This window comes from Nuphar pumila, chromosome 16 (assembly GCF_984573655.1).
Source record: "Nuphar pumila chromosome 16, dmNupPumi1.hap1.1, whole genome shotgun sequence".
NCBI classification, from domain to species: Eukaryota; Viridiplantae; Streptophyta; class Magnoliopsida; order Nymphaeales; family Nymphaeaceae; genus Nuphar; species Nuphar pumila.
In genome coordinates this window covers 3,154,774-3,179,039 of record NC_143264.1, presented here as the reverse complement: position 1 = coordinate 3,179,039, position 24,266 = coordinate 3,154,774, and the positions used below count along the sequence as shown (strand labels likewise).

The 24,266-nt window shown below is 35.2% G+C and overlaps 1 protein-coding gene across 1 annotated transcript in view; it reads left to right on the top strand.

Annotated features, from left to right (window-relative positions):
* Positions 1 to 24,266, top strand: part of CCDA (cytochrome c biogenesis protein family) — a 40,692-nt gene that overhangs the window by 11,623 nt on the left and 4,803 nt on the right. Inside the window, exons 4-11 of the mRNA XM_089992076.1 lie at positions 14,085 to 14,137; positions 15,384 to 15,508; positions 15,627 to 15,712; positions 16,161 to 16,192; positions 16,419 to 16,580; positions 17,928 to 18,000; positions 18,087 to 18,187; positions 18,510 to 18,602. Coding sequence (XP_089848202.1) covers positions 14,085 to 14,137; positions 15,384 to 15,508; positions 15,627 to 15,712; positions 16,161 to 16,192; positions 16,419 to 16,580; positions 17,928 to 18,000; positions 18,087 to 18,187; positions 18,510 to 18,602 — 725 coding nt within the window. The remainder of the gene's footprint in view (positions 1 to 14,084; positions 14,138 to 15,383; positions 15,509 to 15,626; positions 15,713 to 16,160; positions 16,193 to 16,418; positions 16,581 to 17,927; positions 18,001 to 18,086; positions 18,188 to 18,509; positions 18,603 to 24,266) is intronic.

The window sequence follows — 24,266 nt, the reverse complement described above, 5'->3', positions numbered from 1 at the left end:
ACTTTTTTAAATGAGAGAATCCAAGTTACATTTTTTTAAGTGAGAGAATTTGTGCTACATTGCAATGTACACCTTCTGGTTGGTTGTTAACCTAACAAAAATTCTGCGTAGTAGGTCATTCTTATGTAAGCTCTGTGTGAGTTTCATTATGCTCAGATGTCTTTAAAATCTTGATGCCTTACTGGTCCTTTTCTTTTGGTTGGGTTTCATCTACTTTCAGACAGTATAGAATGAAATGTTGTATGTCAACAAGCTAACATTATAAATTTGGAGCTGTTGGAAGTATCTGTATATTCTTCTGATGTCCATTTAAATCCCAGAAGGGAAAAAAAACATGGTTAAGTTGGTAGACCTATTGTTATTATGCTATTTGTTCTTTGAAAAATGAACACTTACATGTGAAAAAATTGCCCATATCCTTTGAGAAATGAAAAAAGAAAAAAGTGCCCAAAACTCGCCCGAGTCAAGGCCGAGTTTTTGCAAAACAAGATTACCTTGTCGGGTTGACTCGTTGGAGGGCCGAGCCGAGCCGAGTCACCGAGTTGACTCAGCGAGTTTTAAAACCTTGATAAATAGGTCATTTTTTAACTGACGCAACCACAATAAGAGTCCTAACACTAGTCATCCTAGCTATGGGAGCGAAGGTTTCTTCATAGTCTATACTGTATTCTCGAGCGTATCCTTTTGCTACCAACCGGACTTTATAGCGTTCTAATGACCCATCACTTTTAGTTTTAATTTTGAAGACCCATCTACATCCAATAGATCTCTTTCCAATGGGTAATGAGGTTATTTCCCAAGTTTTTGCCTTTTCAAGAGCACTAAGTTTTAAGTTCATGGTTTCAACCCACTGGGGAATGTTTTTGGCTTCATTATAATGTGAAGGTTCATGAAAAGAGTGTAACCTATGTCACATGGGTGCGGGTGCGGGTGCAGCACAATTTTAAAATTTTTGGACACGGGGACTCGGCAAAAAAAAAAAATATATATATATATATAATTTTATTTTATTTTTAAAATGCCACAGTGTGACTGTGCACAGGCACAGTCCACAACACTGTGACTGTGCACAGTCACAGTTACAGACTGTGCGACTGTGCACAGTCTGTGACTGTGCACAGTCTATGACTGTGCACACTGCATAGCCTGTGACTGTGCACAGTCACAGTCACAGTCTGTGCCTCTTTTATATATATATTTTTTAAATAAAAAATATAAAAAATTGATTTTTTAGGGACATTTTTGGACTCGGTCAAAGTTGACCGAGTCCAAAATGTGGATGGACTCGGCCTGGACTCGTTGACCGAGTCCGACTCGGCGTTGACCGAGTCCAGGCCGAGTCCGAAGCCGCACCCGTGTCGGGGCGTGTCGACTCGGGTGCGGCACCTCCTTAGCCGAGTCCGTGTGACATAGAGTGTAATGCAATTAGACACGCTCTATACTTTGGTGTTAGAGACTCATAGAAAATAAACCTATTAGGAGGATTGGAGATTCGACCGGATCTCCTTAAAGAGGTTTCTTCTATGTTGGAACCTTAAGAGTATTTTTCTAAAGCACTCATGGGAACTTGTTGACCACGCCTAACATAGGTTTGGATGGGTCTATCACTTTCATTTTCAACATTGTTAAGAGGAATATCCTCTAGATCATTCAACAAATCATTAGAGATTTCCTCTTCTTGAGGAGTCTCATCTTCTTGAGAGAGAAAATCAAATAAGAAAGCATATTCGCTTTCGTCAATATCTTTAGTTTTCTCAAAACCATTTTCGTTTTCTAAAAATGTTACATCTTTAGATACATATAGTTTGTTATTTTTAAGGTCGAAGCATCTAAAACCCTTTTGATTTTCTTCATGTCCTAAGAAAACACATTCAATAGCTTTAGGAGATAATTTATCTCTTTTATGTGTAAGGACAAAACATTTACACCCAAAAATTTTTAATCTATTGAAATTGGGTGTTCTTTCAAATAATTTTTCATATGGAGATGTATTTTGTAAGGATGAAGATATCATTCTATTTATCAAGTAAGTTGAAGTTAAAGCGGCTTCGGCCCAAAAACTTTTTGGAATTTCTTTGGAAATAAGAAGTGTTCTAGTGGTTTCCAAAATGTGTCTATGCTTTCTTTCGGCTAGACTATTTTGTTGAGGAGTCCTAGGACATGATCTTTGATGACAAATTCCATTTATTTTCAAATAATTTTGAAATTCATTTGATAGGTACTCTCCACCCGAATCGGATCTAAGAGTAGAGATATTACTTGAAAATTGATTTTTGACTATCATATGAAATTTCTTGAAAAAGTCAAAGACTTCGAATTTTAAATTAAGAAGATAGATCCACACATATCTAGTGTAGTAATCAATGAAAGTAACATAATATGAGTATCCTCCTTTCGATATGACCGAAGAAGGGCCTTAAACGTCCGAATGAACTAACTCAAAAGGTCTTTTGGATACAAAAGTTCTATTTGGAAAGGGAGTGAATTTCATTTTTCCAAAAATACAATTCTTGCAAACAAAATGTTTCTTATTACAAAATTTCTTTCCAAAAGGAAAGGAGTACATTTTTGAGAAACTAGGATGTCCAAGTCTTTGGTGCCAAGTTTCAATATTTTTATCTTGGACATGATTACAAAAAGAGTTAGTGGGAAATTTAAGTTACTCATGTAATAGAGATCTCCCCTCCTATGGCTTTGCCCAATCTGCTTCCTGGACCGGAGATCCTATATAGAGCAATCCCTAGTTGAGAAAGAGATTTCACATTCATGATCACATATTTGAGAAACATAAAAGAGATTTAAATTAAGTTGAGGTACCACTCTTACGTTTGACACAAAGAAATCTTTGGAAAAATTTAAAGTTTCAAAACTTTTTACTTGTAAAGATGTATCATCGGCGGTTGAAACATAAGAGTTTTTAGAGTTATTACACAAATCGGAAAGCCCATTTTCAAGAGGGGTCATATGAAAGGAAGCTCCAGAATCAAGAATCCAAGAAGACATACTTGGAGAAGAAGAAGAAGCTATGGCGGCACCCGAAGTTGATGGCGATTTGAGTAGAATTTGAAGTGCTTCCGATAGTTGAGCAAGAGAGAAAGACTCTTTCCCTTTGATAGTCTCTTCCTTTTTCTTCAACGGAAACAACCTTACTTTTTGGTGCTTCATTTAACTTAGGGCAATTAGGTCTTATATGACCCAGTTCTTGGCAATGATGGCAAATGACTTTTCTATAGTTGCCATTATAGTTATTTTGCCTCCCAAAGTGTGGAGGCTTATAGACTTTCACATGATTGCCGGGTTTAGACACGTTCAAAACTTTATCTCCTCTCTTAATTATGCCAAGACGAGTTTCTTCTTGGCATATTTCGGTTATGGCATCTTCCAAATGAAGAGGCTTAGATCTATGAAGTAGGGAAGATCTAACTTGTTCATATTCGGGCCTAAGCCTATGTAGAAATTAGAAAAAGTGTTCTTTTTCTATTTGTTCTCTTCTTAGTTCCACATCTTCACTAGAAACCCACTTTGGTTCTAGTAGAGATAGCTCATCCCATAAGGGTCCATGGGTGCTAAAGTAATCTCTTACACCCATTTCTCCTTGCTTAATAGTTCGGATTTTTTTTTGGAGAAAGAATTGACGAGCAAGGTCTTTTTGAGTATACATACCTTTAATAAAGAACCATGCTTTATTTGCCATTCAAAATTTAGCAATGTTTGTGCAAATTTTAAGCTCCACATTCTTCATGAACCAAGCAAGAATTTTTGCATGCTTGTTTTCCCAATCTTCCACTTTAGATTGGTGATCTTCAATGGCCTTCATGCGGGCATTTTCTTCAAGAGCTTTTTCTTGATCACTATCTCTCTTGGTGAGTTGGAGTTGTGGTTCCGGAATAGTGACCATGACGTATCCCCAAAGCTTTTTACCCTTGAGGTTGTTCTCCATGGTGGCGGCCCACATCATGTAGTTGGAACCATTAAGTTTGAAGGAGAGATCAATCTTTTGTTCTCCTTTCATTTTAAACTCAAGAAGACAAACCAAGAAAGAGAAATACAAAATGAAAAATATAACTAGTCAACTAGCTATATCAAGAATCAATAGCATACACTTGACTCTGATACCATGTAATGAAATATGCAGAAATAAAAACAATGTCCTACAATGGACATTCACATATTGAAAGTAAGGAACACGTCCAAAAATGACTTACACAAAAGCCAACAATAACTTGCAAACATAAATTCTTATAAATGCAAAAGAGGGCTTAAAGAAGCCAATTCTTTACAAAGGGGGAGACCCCACTTATTTATAGGCAAGGACGAGTCAAAGAGAGGGAGAAAAGTAAGAGAGAGAGACCACATTGGGAAGCCCAACAAGGTGTCGTTGGGCTCCCAACGGTCACAATTGTGACCGTTAGGGGCCCAACGACTCTTAGTTGGGACCCCCAATGTGAATGCACTAAATGCATTTTAGGAAAAAAGAGAACGAAAAATAAAAGAAAGAAAAAGGAAAATAAAAAAGAAAAGCAAAAATAAAAAAAGACTACAATGCCCTTATTGGGCAGAATTACAGGAATACCCTTATCGGGTATGATTGCATATATATATATATATTTATACATATATTGATTACATGTATTTTAACAACCTAATCAATAGAATGCCTTCCTCAAAATTAAAGAATGCCTTTCCTTATGAAAAACCTTTTAAATTCTCACCCGATTTCAATCGCCTTCGCATCTTTGATTGTAAATGATTTGTTCTCTTACATAAGAGAGATAAGTTGTCTCCAAAGACAATTGAATGTGTTTTTCTAGGTTATGGGGAAAATAAAAAAGGCTATAAGTGTTTTAATTTAAAAAATGGCAAGCTTTATGTTTCAAAAGATGTAACTTTCTTAGAAGATGAGAATGGTTTTGAAAAAATGGAAAAATCACATGAAATTGATTATATGTTTTTACATGATCTTATTGATGACATAAATGATGATTCTATGGATCATCTTGAAAATATAGAGGACACTTGTGAAGTGTCCAATTTTGATGTGTCACCACCAAGTGATGGTACTAGTAATGAAAATATTAATGTTTACACCCAAAGAGATCAAGAAAGGCCTATTAGTGCCTTAGAGAAATTCTCTCAAATTTTTGAATCTTCAGAAGAGCCCCCCATTAGGTGCTCTTCTAGAGAATCAATACCACCCAATAGGTTTGTATCCTATGAGTCTTTAGCACCGAATTATCGGGCATGTTTAATAACTTTACATTCATATTATGAACTCGCTCATTATAATCAAGCTAAGACTCTACCGCATTGGGTTGAAGCAATGAAAATAGAATTAGATGCACTAAAAATGGCTAATACTTGGGAAATAGTCAAACTCTCTTCGCATAAAAAACCTATTGGATGTCGTGGGTCTTTAAAGATAAAACTAAAAGCGATGGATCCCTAGAAAGATATAAAACCAGGTTATTAGTGAAGGGATATTCGCAAGAATATGAAATTGACTATGAGAAAACATTTGCTCCTGTAGCCCGAATAACTAGTGTCAGAACTCTAATAGTTGTCGCATCAACCAAAAAATTGCCTATATATCAACTCGATGTGAAAAATGCATTTCTAAATAGGAATTTAAATGAAGAAGTATATATGGATCCACCACCCGAAATTAATATTGGACAAGATCAAACTCTTAAGCTTTTAAAAGCCTTATATGGTCTTAAACAAGCCCTCAAGGCTTGGTATGATCGTTTTAGTGATATCATGGTTAAATTAGTATTTCATTCATGTTATACTGACACTGCTCTCTTTGTTAAAAGTGCATGTACTAGTATTGTTATCTTATTACTTTATGTCGATCAAATGATTATCACTGGGAATGATCAAAATAGTATTGTTGATGTTAAAAACATGTTAAAAATAATTTTGACATGTCTGATTTAGGCTTCCTTAGATATTTTCTTGGCATTGAAGTCGCATATTCTCCTCGAGGATATATTTTGTCACAGATGAAGCTTGCTGCAGATATATGTACTAAGTTTGACATTTCAGATGATAAAAAGGTAGAGACTCTAGAGGTCATTAATGCCAAATTAAGGTTGGAGGACGGGGGTTCTTCTTGAAGATCCAACACCCTACCGACAACTCATTGGATCTCTCACTTACCTGACCATCACCAGACCAGGCATCGCTCATGTGGTTCACTCTGCAAGCAAATTTCAACATGCTCCTACAACTGTGCATATGAGCGTTGTGCTTCGGATCATTCGATACATAAAAAACACAACAAATAAAGGGTTATTTCTATCATCATCTTCTTCCTTAAATCTTCTTGCTTATACTAATGCAGATTGGGGAGGTAACCCGCAACAAAAAGTCTCGCTATCTTCTACTGAAGTTGAATACCGGGCTATGACAACCACAACAATGAAACTAGTTTGGCTTCGTAGTCTTCTCAAAGACATGGGGGTTGATATTGCTGAAGCTTTAAAGTTATGCTGTGACAACAAGAGTGCCATCTATATTGCAAGCAATCACACCTTCCATGAGCGCACCAAACATATCGAGATGGACTGTCATTATGTTCGGGATGAATATTTACGAGGAACAATTACTCTTTCATATGTCACTTTAGAATATCAATTGGCGGACTTCTTCATTAAAGCCCTTCCTCCTCCTCGCTTCATGTTTCTTCTTGGCAAACTTTTCATCATCTCCCTGTAAATTTTGAGGGGGGTGTTAAAATATGCATTCGTATATATATATATATATATATATATATATATATATATATATATATATATATATATATATATATATATATATATATATAAAATACCCGATAGGGGTATTTATGACTTTTCACATAGTTGTTTTTATAAAACAACTATATTTCTTTTAAATTAGGTTTTTTAATTCTTTTTATTTTTTTATTTTTTTTTTATTTTTGTAAAAGCCATCTCATGTTGGTTTAAAGAACCCGAGCATGTCAAATGCAAATTAAAATGATTATATTGTTTCTTTCACAACACATTAAAGGTGGGGTTTCTTTTTTAGAAACTCATACCCCTCTCATCGTAGTCGTACTTTTGGACAGGTACAATATGTTTGTACTACGATGAGTAGGATGAGAGGTTTTTGGTAACCTTGAAACATGCAATGACAGATTGTTGAAATCACATAATGATAATGTTCGCCTTCACAGGCAAGATGCTCGAGTGGGTTGAAAGACCAGAGCATATAGAATGGGTCTTCAGTTAAATAACACCTGATGCACCCATTTGACCCGTTGTGTTCATCAAGATAGATGATGGATTGGTACAAAACTCTGATGGATAGGTTGTTAACAACCACCCCACGAGCAAATGATTCGGTTTAAATAGTCATCGGAGTTAGGGAAAAAGGACTACCGAAAATTATCCTAGGTGGTAGCTCCTATGGACTTATGCAAAAGTAGGATGCATCCGTTGTCTACGAATGCCTTTGGGAAATTCTCTCTCGGTCGCTGACCGTCTTCTTAGGAGCGGATTCAGCTAGCTACCCGGGGTATCTAAAATACATGGCATAATAAATTCCTGGATTAGTCTCGGCTGTTTCTACGTGTTGTGTTTTGTGCGTACCCGCAATGCCAACTAATATCGAAACAATAAATATCCTGTTCACAACACTTGTTGGCTCGAGTCTCTTATGATTAATAGAACTGCTTATTATGCAATTGTTTACAACTCCTAATCTACGAACCGTTTACAACTTATGACTAATGTAATTGCTTGCATCTTGTGATTAATAGAACGACTTATGGTGCAATTCTGTGCAACTTGAGATTTATGAACTGCTTACATCTTATGATTAATATACCTACTTGTCGTGAAATTGCATATATCTTGTGATGAATGAACTCTTACCTTGTTATAATTAATGGCTCACTTGATTTCATAATTAATTGCTCACATTGGAAACACTCACGGGGTTGCATACTTAATTGTTCATTTTCATAATCTATTGCTCATGATAAATGTAGCTTGTTTGTCAAAATGAGTCAACTAATCATGATAGAGATAGGTTACTTGCTGCTATGTTAGCTTATTATTTGTTAAAATTGCTTAAATAATATGCCTTAATTTTTTATCTTTATTGTCTTGCTTGTGCATCTAACAATTTTTTCATGAAATTGACTCATTTTATGGGTACAAGTGATGTGTAGGTTTATGAGACAGGATATGACACGATGGCGTGATGAGACTCTTTCCCTGATGTTTCGCTCCTGAGGACATTTTGATAAATTTGCATAAAGGTTTTCTTGAAAATCTCTCATTTGTACAAGTCTTAAACTATTAAAAATTGCGTTTTCATAATCTATTTGGTTTCTTAAATGTACTAAGTTCCAAATCTGTTTGTGAATGAAAGTTTACGTTGTGATGCGTCCAAGGTCCATTGACTTGCTATTTCAAATACCACTTTCCGCTGAATTGCTTTTAAAACTCTAAAAAAAAATGACCGATTGTGAAGCTTTCAAACTTTTCGTAAAACGTTATGAGTCCTAGATTTTGGGGCGTTGCATTAAGGGTGAACATTTTGTGAAAACCTCACAAATAATCAAGTTTACAAAGAACTTGACAAAAACATACATTCATCAAATGCACTAAGGCAAAGAATAACACAAAGTGCTTTAAGGCACGAATATCAAAAAGTGCACTAAGGCAGAAGATTATCAAATGTTATTGAGAGAGAAACCTCACTACAAAAGTTAAAATACAATGGGGGAATAGCCCCTTATTTATAGATTGCATGAAAGGGCATAAGAGGGCAATAGCCGTTGGGCTACTTCCCAATGGCTCTAATTAGAGTCGTTGGGAACAGCCCAATGGCTGGTCAATTAGTCAAAGCTTGACCATTGACCCTACGACACTAAAGAAAAAAGCCAAAAAGAAACAGTAAAAAGTAAAACTATATATTACAAAAATACATCTTATATATATATATGATTCTCTAACAGTCTCCCTTAAACTTATGGTGTAATCACCGAAAGTTTGTCAAGTAAAAAGTTGATCTTGGTGAGCACAATGCCTTGGTGAAGAAATTAGCAAGTTGGTATTATGATGTCACATAGGGAAGATTAATGGTCTTCTTTAAGTATTCTTCATGAACGAAGTGGCAGTCCATCTCTATGTGCTTAGTCCTTTCATGAAATGTATGATTTCGAGCAATGTATATAGAGCTCTTGTTGTCACAACATAATCTTGTAGGATTCTGAAGATGAATTTTCATGTCTGAAATTAGTTGTTTGAACCACACAATTTTCATAGTACTAATCCCCATTGCTTTATATTCAATATTCGTAGATGATAGTGACACCTTTTATTGTTTCTTACACTTTCATGAAATCAAGGATTCACCTAAAAAAACGCCTATTATTTGGATCCCCTCCCCAATCAGTATTTGAATATGCAATAAGATCTAATGAGGAAGAAGCGGATATAAAAACTCCCTTATTTATTATGCCTTTGATGTATTTGATAATTCTCATGACTGCACCCATATGAGCTGATGTTGGAGCATGTTGAAATTGACTGACTGTATGTACAATATGAACTATGTCTGGTCTTGTAATAATTAAATACATGAGAGATCTCACGAGCTGTCTGAAGGGAGTTGGATTGTCCAACGAGACTCCATCATCTGCTTGCATCTTCGTTCCGACAATGTTTGGAGTGTCAATAACTTTGTCATCTGATAATCTTGACCTGTCGATGATATCTAAAGCGAATTTTGTTTGTGACAATACATACCCTCTATTAGAATATGATACTTCTATACCAAGAAAGTATTTTAGGAATCCAAGATTAGTCATTTCAAAAGAATTTTTAAAAAATTGTTTTACTTTCTTGATTCCTTCTTTGTCACTTCCTGTAATCAATATGTCATTAATATATAAAAGTAAAATTATAATACCTACAGAAGAATTCTTAATAAATAAAGTTGTGTTAGTATAACATATTTTAAAACCATATCTTGTAATAACATTGTTGAATGTGTTAAACCAAGCTTCAGGTGCTTGTTTGAGACCATACAATGCCTTTTTTAATTTAAGCACTTTACCTGAATGAACTATTAATCGAGGTGGAACATCCATGTATACTTCCTCATTGAGGTTCTTATTCAAAAAACATTTTTATCATTAATTTGAAATATATTTCAATTTTTAATAGCTGCAATAGCTACAAGAATTCGAACAATGGTCATCTTGGCATCAGGGGCAAATGTTTTTTCGAAATCTACTCTGTATTCTTGAGAATAACCTTTAGCAACTAGCCTGACTTTATGTCTTTCCAAGGATCTATCGCTTTTTATCTTGACTTTGAAAACCCATCTACAGCCTATGGTTTTCTTTTCGATGGGTAGATTTAGAATTTCCCAAGTGTTGGCTCTTTTAAGAGTGTCTAATTCTATATGCATGGCGTTTACCCATTCTGCTTCATTGTAACAGGATGATTCAAAATATGAATGAATAGTTATAAGACATGCTTTATGTTTAGTAAAAAATGAGTCATAAAAAACAAATATATTTGGAATCCTTGAGGTTTGTTTAGATCTATGAATAGTGATTTGTTCATAGGGAATTTCTAATGCTTCATGGTTACCTTGATTTACACTTTCACCGGATATGATTCTATTTCTTCTAGTGTATACTATTGGTTCAACTATTGTTCTATTCTCAATAGAGGGTTCTACATAAGTATATTCATAATTAGACAATAGTTTAAATAAGGAATTGTCAGAATTTACGTTTGAAGACATTTTCTTCAAATCAACTTTCATTTTCAATAAAGTTAACATTCCCTGAGACAAGGCGTTTATCATTTTTGACATCATAACATTTAAACCCTTTTTGTGTTTCAAAATAACCAATGAACGCAGAGGGGATGGTCTTAGAAGATTAGCCAAAGATTCTTAATCTTTGATAGTCAGGTTGGTATTTAAATAAATTTTCAAAAGGAATTTCATTGGTCAAGGTTTTTGTGACATCTTATTTATGAGGTATACTGAGGTTGAGGCAACTTCAACCCAAAGTTTTTTAGGAACATTCTTAGCAATAAGTAGTGTCCTTGTAGTTTCCATAATATGTTTATGTTTTCTTTCTAAAATCCCATTTTGTTGTAGAGTTCTAGGACACGATCTTTGATGTAAAATGTCTTCGTTTTCTAAGAATTGTTTAAAATCATTTGACAAATATTCCCCCCCCCCCCCCCCCCAAGAGTCAGTTCTGAGGATTTTAATCTTATTTTTAACTTTTTGATATTTATGCCTTAGAGCGCTTTGTGTTATTCTTTGCCTTAGTGCATTTGATGAATGTATGTTCTTGTCAAGTTCTTTGTAAACTTGATTATTTGTGAGGTTTTTCACATGGTATCAAAGCTTGGTTTATAATTACTCGTAAAGCATGCATTGGTTATGTGCCTCGTGGAGCGTGTTCGTAATCCTTCCTTGGTGGCGATCCACTTTTTCTTTGTTCATTATAGGTGAATTCTTCATGCACGATACAAGCAACTCCAACTTTATCCCGCCATTTAAGCTTGACGGAAGCAATTACATCATTTGGGCGGGACATTTGGAGACATGCATAAAAGGTCAAGGTTTGTGGGGATACGTGAGATGTATTATTCTTGAACCCACTCCTAAAATTACAATATGTGAAAATGGTGTCGAGATAAGTCTCGAACAAAAGGACAAAGCAATGAAAAAATATTACAAAAAATTAGATAAATGAGAAATGAAAAATGCCAAGATTCTTTCATGGATGCTGTTGAGAATAAGTGGTTTTAAGTAAAGTTATTTTATAGTAAGATGCTATTGGTATTTTTAGTTTTTATAATTGGGGCTTTATTGTAATTATGCTTTTAAGCCTCTCTCTATTTAACATAGAGAGAGGCCCTAATATCGATATGAAGTTCTGAGTTTTCTGTGCAGCCGTCTCTCTCTCTCTCTTTCTCTCTCTCTCTCTTTCTCTCTCTCTCTCTATCTCTTCTCTCTCTAGGTCTCGGTTCATATTCTACAGATGCTAAGTGGAGTTGAGACAAAAATTGCCTCAAATCTTTTGTGTTACAAAAAGGCAAATGAAGCATGAGAATATCTTAGAGTTATGTTTACCGAAAAAGATATGGCTCATAATTATTATCTCCAAGAAAAAGCTAGAAATATTAAACAAGGAGATATGAATGTTAGAGATTATTTTATGAAATTATCATCCATTTGCACTCAACTTGCTCAATTTGAACCCAAATGGGAAGGTAAGTGTATTGAGATGCGAAGAGTTCAAGTTGAAGAAGATAGACTCTTTGCTTTTCTTTATGGATTGAGACTCGAGTTTGAACAAACTAGGTTTTCCTTGCTATCATCCTCATCGCCTCCTCCTATTCATGAGATTCTCACTAAACTTAGTGGAGAAGAAATTAGGCTAAACATGAGTAAGAATGATAGTCTTCCTGTTACTTCTAGCAATGGCAAAAAAGAGGATTGTGTACTTGCCGCTTCCAAACCAAAACATTATATCAAGCCATATAGACCTCCTCATTTTAATAAAAATATAAGAGTAAAAAATAATTTGTCATAATTGTCATGAGCCCGACCATATTATGCCTCAATGTCCTAGATTCAAGAAGGACTATAGACCTCAAGAAAAACGAGTTGCAGCAGCCTCGTCAAAACAAAACGAGGATACTCTGAACCTCAAAGATTTCACCAAATCATTATCCCAATTGACAGAGGCATTGCAACCATTGCTTAAAGGATCTACCTCAGGAACGACCATTGCATCCTCTTCTACTCTTGGTATATGCTATTGGCTTCTTGATTCAGGAGCTTCATTTCATATGACCCCACACAAGTCTATTTTATCCGAGTGTCAATCTATCTCAAATGCATCTATTGTTTCCATTGCTTGAAAATAGAGGGTGTTGGAATTTTTAAAAATGATTTGACAAAACACAAGTTTTATATTCCAAAAGTAAGACTTATACCAAAACTTTATCTTAATTTACTTTCCGTCTCTCAAATCTCGGATCATGGTTGTGATGTCATTTTCTCATCAAATAAATGTTGGGTGAAGGATTGTCAATCCCAAAAATTGATTGAGGAAGGTTCTAGGTAATGAGATCTTTATTATATGAATCTTCTTTGTATTCCAAAAGAATCATTTTGTGATATTGCCCAAACAAAAGATATAAGAATTTGGCATCATAGACTTAGACATCCAAGTATAAGGAAATTGAATTTTGTACCTATTACTAAGGATCTTTGCAAAGATAATTTTGAACGTAAAGAATGTTTACTTGGAAAAATGGCATCCTTGCCTTATGAACAAAAAACTTTTTCTCTTCAATGCCTTTTGAATTGGTTCATTCGGATGTGTGGAGTCCTACTCCGGTGATTTCTAAAGGAGGATTTTCCTACTATGTTGTGCTTGTTGATGATTTCACTAGATATTGTTGGATTTATTTTCTTCATGTATTTGCAACCTTCAAAACTTTTCATAACATGATTAAAAAATTGACTAAGGCACAAGAATATCAAATGTTATTGAGAGAGAAACCTGACTACTAAAGTTAAAATACAATAGGGGAATAGTCCCTTATTTATAGATTACATGAGAGGGCAATAGCCGTTGGGCTACTTCCCAATGGCTGGGAACGGCCCAACGATTGGTCAATTAGTCAAAGCTTGACTATTGACCCTATGACACTAAAGAAAAAAGACAAAAAGAAACAGTAAAAAGTAAAACTACATATTACAAAAATACATCTCATATATATATATATATTCAAGTATATACATATATATGTGATTTTCTAACACATTTTCCTGTAGCTTTGCAAAGTGACTGCTTGTCTGAATTTTCTACTGTTTTTCAATGCTTGGTTTGTTATTTTTCATTTTTGAACAAAAGGTTCTTTCCTGTATCTTTGCGATACTTTGTGGAATTTGTGTGCTTTAAATTTTTTTAGTTTGTCTTTCTTTTATGATCGTTTCATGTTCACTTTTGTTTGTAGTGTAATTGATTCTGAGGTTTAGGTTTCTCTATTATCGTGTTTCAGTGGCAGGTTTGTTCACAGTTGCTTCAGCAAATGCATCTATGGAACATGTCTTGGTAAGAATTGGCATTTCAATTTACACTTTTCTTTTTCTTCATGATTCTCTGTGCTCCCGTTATCTCTTGCCTTCTACTCCAATATTTGAAACCCTTCTATGGATTTGTGGGATGTAATTTCTGAATTTGTCTTTAATGCATATGTCTTAATCATTTCTGCATTTTCTGAATTCTATAGGTAATGAGGTGTATTTATACACATTAACATCCCTTTGGATGCATCTTGGTGTTCAAGAGTGTTTTGCTCTTAGTCTATTTCCGGTGCTCCTTTTATGAAGCAACAAAATGAGTTGCCGTATTAGACTAATTGCAATGAAGAATGGATAAACTGATAAAGTACCAAACATGCCATCAACAAAAGACGATCAGTTTGATCAAACTAGAATGTTTGTATCTCCATTCTATCCAGAAATTTGTTAGTAATAGACCTTTTCACCATGATATCTGTCCATGCAGTGACAGTACTTCATTAACAAAGGTTGGCTGGGTAGCCAACTCTGTCAGTCCATTCATACAGTAGCAAGAACACAAAAGAATCTTGCTGCTTCTTAAAGACTATTAACAAATAATTATTTGATACCAATGATGAATCTCTTTTTAGCTCAAATTCCAAAGGGCAATTTCTTTTAAAGATATAAATCAGAGAGAGCCACATCTCCTGAGTTTTTCTTATCATTACAAACTGTTCCTCTCTTTTTGAAGGATATCACTTTGCCGTCATTTCGTAATTTTCACATATTGCATGTTCTGGAATTTTTGATTGCTACTTCTACTTCACAATCATATTAAGAATGATGTTTAATTATTTTGGGATTCAAAATTTGGCAATAGGTGTTTCAGTCACATGCTTGAGGAAATTGGATCTTTTATAGACATTTAGCCCTACCGAGCCAGTTAATTTGGAGGTCCCTGCATATATCTATGTTCCTCAAAGGATACATTCTCCTTATTACCCACTCCAAAGCACTTTTACATTTTATGACTTCAGTAGATATTTTTCATGTTACTGGGTTTTCCATATTACATAGCACACAAAATGGATATTTATCCTTACCCCATTTTTATCAAGGAATGCTTATTCAATTTTTTTTATTATCATAATGAAATAAAAAGAATTGGGTTATTGTTTACTAATATTATTAGAATCCATAGAAAAAATTCCTTGATTCTTGCAATGATAGATACTTTTTCCTTTCATTTTATGAGAAACAAAGAAACTAATTTTCTTTTTCTACATTTGGATTAGGCAACACAGTCCAGTGTATTAGCAGATGTAAGCCTTGGAGATTGGTTTGGAAACTTTCTGTATTCAGCTGGGCAGCAGGCTAATGTAGCTGTTCAAGACCAACTTTCAGCTCTGAGTTTCACCAGGTTAAATGCAAGTTTAGTACACTTGAATTTGTAATAACTTTGATGCAACAGAATTTACGTTGGTTGCTTAACAATATCCATATCATTACTGACACATTTAATTTGTTGAACTGTGCAGTTTGGCAGTTATTTTTGGTGCTGGTCTTGTTACAAGTCTTTCTCCTTGCACGCTAAGTGTACTGCCATTGACTCTTGGCTACATTGGTATGGTTTGTTGGAATACCTTTCATCCTTTCTTAAGTTTCTCTCATGTTTTACTGCATAGCAGTTAAGAAGAGTTCCAAGTAACCTGAAAGGTTCTAAATCATGAATTATCATGGACCTTGGGCTGAGCAGGCAGAACTACCAGGAACATTGATGTAGGTGATCCTCCTAGTTTGTTTTCCACCTCAGCTGATCAAATAATGCTTCTATCTTAGCCATTTGAATCCACTGGAAACAGAAACTTCAACAATAGCTGCTAAAGTGTTGGCCTAAATGTGCTTAATATCCAGTACTAAAGTGTTGGCCTAAATGTGCTTAATATCCAGTACCTGATCCCTTATGGATAGATATTTTTTCTTTTCACTAGTGTGTAAGTATCTCAAATGATACTTCAGTTTCTATGTCCAAGAGACCCTGCCAATGCACTAGCTTATTTTGGATTTTTCAGGTGCTTTTGGATCAGGTAAAAGCCGTGCACAGGTAACAATATCTCCTATTAAAGTATTCTCTAATGCATTTCTTATGTCATGCCGAGTCATAATTTAGTTTAGAGAATTCTCATCCTTATGCCTTTGATATTTTCGTTTTTATGTAGTTCTTATACCTGGTCCACTATAATTCTAACTGTTATTTGCAAGTTTGAAAATAAATTATTAGACTTGGTGGTGGTTTCATGAGAAGAAATTCATGTTAGATATTTTTTCAGATAATTGGGGATTCTCTTGCATTTGCACTGGGACTAGCTACAACACTGGCGATCTTAGGGATTGCTGCTTCATTCGCTGGAAAGGCATATGGACAGATTGGGCAAGGACTTCCATTTGCTGCTTCTGGTTTGGCTATCTTAATGGGTTTAAATCTTTTGGAGGTAAGCAGTTAGCCAAGTTGATGAGATCTTTCTTTTAAATAGACTAGATACTCCTCCAAGATATCATGGGCGTGGATCCAACTTTCTAAAAAAAAAGGCATGGAAAATATGTCAAATTTATGGCAGTCGTTTTCCAAAACTTACTGATGAAAATTGAGTTTCTTTCCCATGTCTAAGTTGCCATGAAAGGTGGGTAGTGAAGCCTCAACCAACATATGGTTATCCTAGTTAATTCAGGCAAGTCTATCCCAAACTGACACTGCATGGACTAATAATTTACAAGGTTCAAGTCAGTTAGTAGACTCAACCTGAACTGCCCAATTTGATGGAAGACTGAGACAACCACATTTATTGCTGAATTGGCATGCATATCTTTGGACAATACTGTCGACATGTACAAGCGTCTTCTTCACTCTTGGTAATATTGAATTGCAGCACCTCCTTATGTCCAGGAGCTATGTCACATCATGGATATGGATGCGGGAGCAGGACAGGATACATATACACATAGTACAATACAACAATTTTAAAAAATTAGCACACGGGGACAGTGTGTGTATAAAGCAACAGTTTTAAATCACCACATTTAGGAACATCAAATAATGAAACTAAGTTGAAATTGAAAGGTGATGTAATTGATGACAAATTTTAAAAGAAAAATAACTCAAGTGAATATGAAATAAATAAATAAGATTATAAAAAGAGATAGATAAAGTTAATGACATAATGTTGACTGTGCACGAAAATGGTTTCATGTTGAAGTGTCGTATCATGTCTATGAAGTGTCCAAGTGTCATGTGATGTCGATACGGGATACACATGCTAAGTGAAGTGTCCGTGTGACAGTCCAGGAGTTTTCATGCATCCCATCAAGTTACAAGGAAATTCAGATTTTTCTCTTAGTCGATTATGCTGATTGTGTCTCCATTCAATAGTATAAGTTTTATCAGCACTACTCAATTGCCTCTTTTTATCATATATCTCTATATATGACAGTCAGAATTCCTCCATCTACATACATTCCCCTGCATTGTTTTATTTCAAGAGAAGCCACGTTGTAAACATTCCTGCACCATCTATCAATCAGAGTTTTAAAGCAGAGGATAGACAGTGAATACTACAACCACAATTTAGCTCCAAGTAACAAAATCAACACAACTGTTTGGGCCAAACACTCGAGACTTCTGCTATATCCATACACAATTGAAATCAGGCTACCTATGTTACAATTATAAGAAAGAAAATGCTCTGTATGCACAGATGAATATGTACATAGGTGCCACACCATTTTTCGTTCACGTGTAGTTCCATGGTTGAAGCACTTATGCCTCTTTTTTTCCTCTGCAGGTTGTCGAATTACAACTTCCTTCATTCTTTAATAACTTTGATGCAAAAGATGCAGCAGCTAATTTCCCTTCAAGTATATTGTATTTCCTTTATTTTCATGTCATCTATGCAGTTTATAGAGCTTGATCATCTTTGGGGCCTTGTTCTATTTTATTGCAGGCGTGCAAGCTTATCTTGCTGGCCTAACTTTTGCCTTAGCTGCCTCTCCCTGCAGTACTCCTGTTCTTGCAACTTTGCTTGGATATGTTGCTTCCACCAAGGTATTTTGGAGCTGAAACTGCTGCACTTTTGCCATGCTCTTTATGTTTAAATGCATGCTTACCGGTGATCAGATTGACATTGGTATCAAAACACATACTTGGATCATAATATTTATTGAAAGCTTCTGATATTTTCGTTTCACTCCTTTCCTCTATTTCTTAATATTTTTCCTTGTTTGGAAAGATCATTTTTCTATTTAACGGACAGACCCTTAGAGTCAAGAGTAACAGCTAATGGCATTCACTGCTAGTAATAGTGGTTGTGGCGGCGGCGTTGTGGTAGTAGGAATAATAATGGAATTAATTTGCCCCCTTATAACAGGATCCAGTTATTGGTGGAAGCTTACTATTGACGTATACAACAGGCTATGTTGCTCCTCTCCTACTTGCTGCATCCTTTGCTGGTGCATTGCAGGTATGCACTTTCTTTGTTACGAATTAGCAAATATGCCTTCCAGCTTCAAAATATGCCCTCTTTTTTCTTGTTGGAACATAAAATGACATTTAGTTATTTTCATACTGAAAGATTACTATTACACCAAGTGCTCATTTATACTATCATTTCTTGTATGCAAAATCTGAATAGTTAGTGGCTTTGCTAGTTAATTTCTTTGTCAAATGATGAGATGAAAGCGATGTGGAAATGCAAAACAATTGTAAAACATACACGTATGTGAGAGATCTTAACATGGAAAGATGCTTATTGATTGGAGAGAGAGAGAGAGAGAGAGAGAGAGAGAGAGAAGGTCGGCAGAGGGGTGCAATCATGGCAGTGATAGCTTGCACCATTCTGGTGAGAATTTTTCCTTATAATGGTGGCTGTAACCTTTGTTATTGTTGTTGTAATGGAGTTTGATGATTGCAGGACTTGTGAAAGTGGAGGTGGTGGTCAATGCCAATGAGAATCATGTCAGTTGAGGTATTGATGGTGTTGGAAATTTTGCTTAACTTAGTGGGTCAGACAACTGAACATGAACCAGGTATGCCCGGAGGTCCGCGTATACACGTGCTATATTTCAAGCGATAGTTGTCCCACTTAGGATCAAGTCTTTGGTGCAATAGGTACTCATGCAACTATGCTCCTAGGATACAATTGAGCTTTCGCCTACTCGCGAAAAAATAGTCCACGCCCTGCATTGGGTGAGACTGTAACCTCGACACAGACCACCTTGAACAACCTCTTGATTCGATGAGTTGATCTAGGTTCAAATTGAATATAGATCCTGGGTTCATATATGGGTATGAATCTAAATTGCAAGTGGGTATGGATCAAAACAATACTCGAATCTAGATAGTAACTGGATCTGAATCCGAATAGCAACTGCATCTGAATCCGAATAGCAAATGGATATGGATCTTAATAGTAAATGGATCTAGATCCAAACTGCAATCAGATTTAGATCTCAAGAATGGATCCAAACTCAAACCTCGAAAACCAAAAGAGGAGAGAGAGAGCAGAGCTCTGTGGAGAGGAGAAGAGAGCACTCGTGAGAGAAAGAGAGAGTAGAGGAGAGAAGAGAATGAGATTAGAGAAATGGGAGTGGGTTGGGGTTTATATAGGCCTTAGTCCCAAGGTTGCCATAAAGGGTCTTTAATAGGCCCAACCAACCAACTTTAATGGGCCATGGCTGGCCAAAATGACCCGTTATGAATGCCCAAAAAGGGTGCTAAAAAAAGGACATAAACAATCCTGAAAAGTCCAAGATCGATCTTAATTGAGTCAAAGGTCAACGATCAACAAGTTTGGGCATCTATGGATCGTTTGGACCTTTAATGCCCATGCAAAAACGTTGGGCAAGGTTCAAATGGATTCAGGTAAGATCTGAAGAGGATTTAATGCAAAGTTAAGGTCCATAAATGGGCTGGTCAAAGTCGATTTTAGACTTTGGGATTAAATTCATCCCAAGTACTAAAAAAAATATATCCAAGACCAAACCTAAACCTAAAGCCGAAGGTCCAAGGTCCAAAGTCGAAGGTCAAGGGTCAAATCAAGATCAAGATCCAAAGTTTAAGGTCTAAGGTCCAAGAATAAAGAGATGTATAAGCCCAAGATCTAATGCTCTTGAGGACTTTTATATAAGGTCAATAAAAGTTCCTACAACTTTCAATATGAAACTAAACTTATAGGAGAGACAAGAAACCCATAAACTTCAGTAAATAGGAAAATAGAGGAAAAACTTAGGTAGTTTTGAGCAAAAATCCAACAATCTTCTATGTGGATCAAAACTATAGAAAAGGAATACAACGGTTGTTCGTAAAGATTCAATGTATAAGTGAAGTTAGCTTTTGGGTTTGAACCCCCATACTAGTGTTACTTAGTCTTAGTCTCTGACATCAATAGCGTTAGCTTTGAATTGAGAATCCTAATTAATTTTTCAAATACTGTGACACTCACTTTCACTTTAGGTGGTTATATTGTGTCTACTAATATATAGAAGCTGCACATTAAGGGTCTTTTGTTGTATCTCAATTTTATGAGTACTCTAGAGACAAAGTCCAAGTCCCATAGAAGGCGACCCCCACCTTCACACTCACATAGATAAGTCCATCAAGGCTGTAAATCACCTCAGTAATAAGGTCTATAGATCTTATTAAGAGTTTAATTTAAACTCAACCTCCTTACACAAGTTTCGAGTACTTGACATCAGGAGTGAGAAAGTATATTAAGTGCTCAATTCAATCACTCAAAGACTTGTTCTTCCTATTGAACCACTCGACATGGTTTGACCCTTATCATGTGGTTGGGTTTCCATCAACGGTGATTGCTTTTGCAAACTTTAACTCTATTTTCCTCGATGTCTTAAAAATAATATCTCGAAAAAGTCCCTTTGTCAACGAATCCGCTAAGTTTTGACAAGATTTCACATATTCAATTGAGATTACTTCTTGCTTGAATAAACTATTCACATAATTATGCTCTAGACTGATATGTTTTGATTTTTCAACATAAATAATACTTCTCGCTTTGTATATATCTGTTTGACTGTCGCAATGCATAGCTATCGGGGGCACTGACTTATCGCTTAATGATATCTCCATTAAGAGATTTTTTAGCCATTCAACTTCTATACTAACTGATGCTAGTACTATCAACTCTGCTTTCATTACAGTATAAATTATTACAATTTTCTTCTTAGACTCTGAAGTGATTGCTCCAGATCCAAGACTAAATATCTAACTACTCGTAGATAATGATTCATTGAAATCATAATTTCAATTTACATTACTGTACTCTTCAAGTATAACAGGTTCTTTCTCATAAAATATTCTATATTCTAGAGTTCATCTCAATTACTTCAGGACTTGATATATTGCATCTAAATGTTCTTGTCTTAGTTTACTAGTATATCGGGTCAACTTGCTTATTCTAAAAGTTATGTTTGGTCTAGTTCCATTCATAGCATACATGAGGTTGCGAATAATACTTGTATAATCTAATTGGGATATACTTCTTTCAGTGTTAATCGACAACTTAACACTAAGATTAATCGGAATAGCAACATGCTTACAATCATAATGATTATATTTCCTTAAAAAAAATTTAATGCACTAGGATTGAGTTAATGTATAATCATTTGTATGTCTAATCAATTTAATACTAAGTATAACTTCAACTAAACTCATATCTTTCATGTTAAATTTAAATGAAATGAAGCTTTTGGTATCGTTTATGCATTTTACATTATTACTCATGATTAACATATCATCCACATAGAGACAAATAATTATAACATTACTACCTTCTACTTTGCTATGTATGCATTTATCAAAATCATGAATCCTAAATCCATATGAAATAATTATTTCATCAAATTTGCCATGCCATTGTTTAAGTGATTGTTTTAAACCATACAATGACCTATGTCACATAGGTGCAGGTAGGGGTGGCAAAATCTGACCTGACCCACCAACCCGCTTCTTAGCCGGGTTAGGGTTTGGCTTAAACGGGTTCGTGTTGTAAATGGGTCGACCTGCCTAACCCGTTTATTAAATGGTTCGTGTTCGTCTTAGGGGTATGCCAACCCGTTTGACCCGTTTAATAAACGGGTTAGGCGGGCGGGTCAACCCGTCTACACGAACCTGTCAACCCGCAACCCGTTTATATATATATTAACTTATCTAACCCTAACTCCTAACTTTACACTTTAGTCACCCACCTAACTCCTTCCTACCCATCCGCAGCCGAGAGCTCGAGACCTCTCCTCTCCAGTGGTGGTGTGCGCCTGTGCGGTTATCGTGTCTATGTTATCGGGTCGATCCGTTTAATAAATGGGTTGCCGTGTCGTGTAATCGTGTCGACCCGACCCATTTATTAAATGGGTTAACCGTGTTGTGTCGGGTTACCCGTTTAATAAATGGGTCGTGTTTGTGTTTGCCACATCCGACCTGTTTAATAAACGAGTCATGTTCGTGTTGAGGTATTCTGACCCACCAACCCATTAACCCGACCCACCAACTTGTCGACCCGACCCGATTGCCACCCCTAGGTGCAGATGTGGGTGCGGGTGCAGGTGCGAATGCGGTGATGCGACACTTAAAAAAAACTTGGGTCCGGGAAGGATATATATATATATATATATATAATTTTTAATAGTTTTAAGTTAACGCTATGTGTATTTGTGTGCATTTATGTATATATATATAATATAGATAAAAATGGACTTGATTAGGGTTAATTGAATATACTTTTGGATAGAAATGGACCTCAGTGTGGTTGACTTCACCTAACACAAAGGAAGCTATGTCCAAGTGTTGCACCCACCTGGGTGCGGGTGCGGTGCCCTATTAAAAGAGTCCATGTGACATAGACAATGACCTTACCAACTTGCAAACTTTCTTTTCTTGACTTGGTGTGATATAACCTTCAGGTTGTTCTATATGAATTTCTTCTTCTAAGATACCATTCAAAAAAACAGTTTTAACATTTATTTGGTGAATTTCAAGTTTGTAAATTGATGTCAAAGCAACTATAGTTCTAATAGATGCAATCCTATTTGCAGGAGTATAGCTATCAAAATAATAAAGTCCAAGTTATTGTTTAAAGCCTTGCTTTAAATTTTTTAATAGAGCCATTGGTTCAAATTTTTCTCTTAAAAATTCATTTGCATTCCAAGGGTTTAGAGCCAAGGGATAAATAAATTAAAATCCAAGTTTTATTTTCCATAATAGAATCTAATTCACTCTATAGCCTCTTTCTAAGAAGGGGCGTCAGGAGAGTTCATAGCTTTCGAAGAAGAAACAAGGTATCTATCTCTCTATCATATAAAGATGAAAATCTGGACCCAAATCTTTTGGTTTTGTTGACCTTTTACTTTTTTCGAATTTCAGGATTTTCAGGCTTACAATTTTTTTTCCTTGGATTGTTTTCAATGACTTTTAGAGCAAGTGATTTTAAAGTTAAAATCTTCTCTAAATTCGGTTTGTATAGATTTTAAAATCTCTTTGGTTTCGATATCTATAAATCTATATGTCTTACTATTTTGATAATATCCAATAAAGATGATGTTTTGTTTTTTTGAACAAGTTTTGTTAATTTTGGTTCAGTAAGCTTTACATAAGCAATACAACCCTAAATTTTTAAATAATTTAAATTTGGTTTTCTATTTTTTCAAAGTTCATACAGTGCATTGTTTGACTTAAAATGTGTAACTTTATTTAAGATATGACATGAACTAAGCAATGCATCACCCCATAGATTATAATCTATACCATAACTAATAAGCATTGAATTAACCATATCTATTGGAGTCATATTTTGACATTCAACTAGACCATTATACACCATTATGTTGAGAAGTATATAAACCAATATTTTGTCTATGTATTCTATGATTTTCACAAAATTTAATGAACTCATTTAATATATATTCACCACCTCTTTATTTTACAATTATGAAAGTTTCTAACCTAAGCTTTTAAAAATCTTAAATTTTTTAAATGATTCATTTTTTGTTTTTATAAGATAAACATAAGCATATTTTGAGAAATCGTCAATAAAGAATATAAAATAATGGTTACCCACACGAGTTGGAGTATTTTTCAGATCACATACATCATTGTGTATTAAATCTAATAGTTT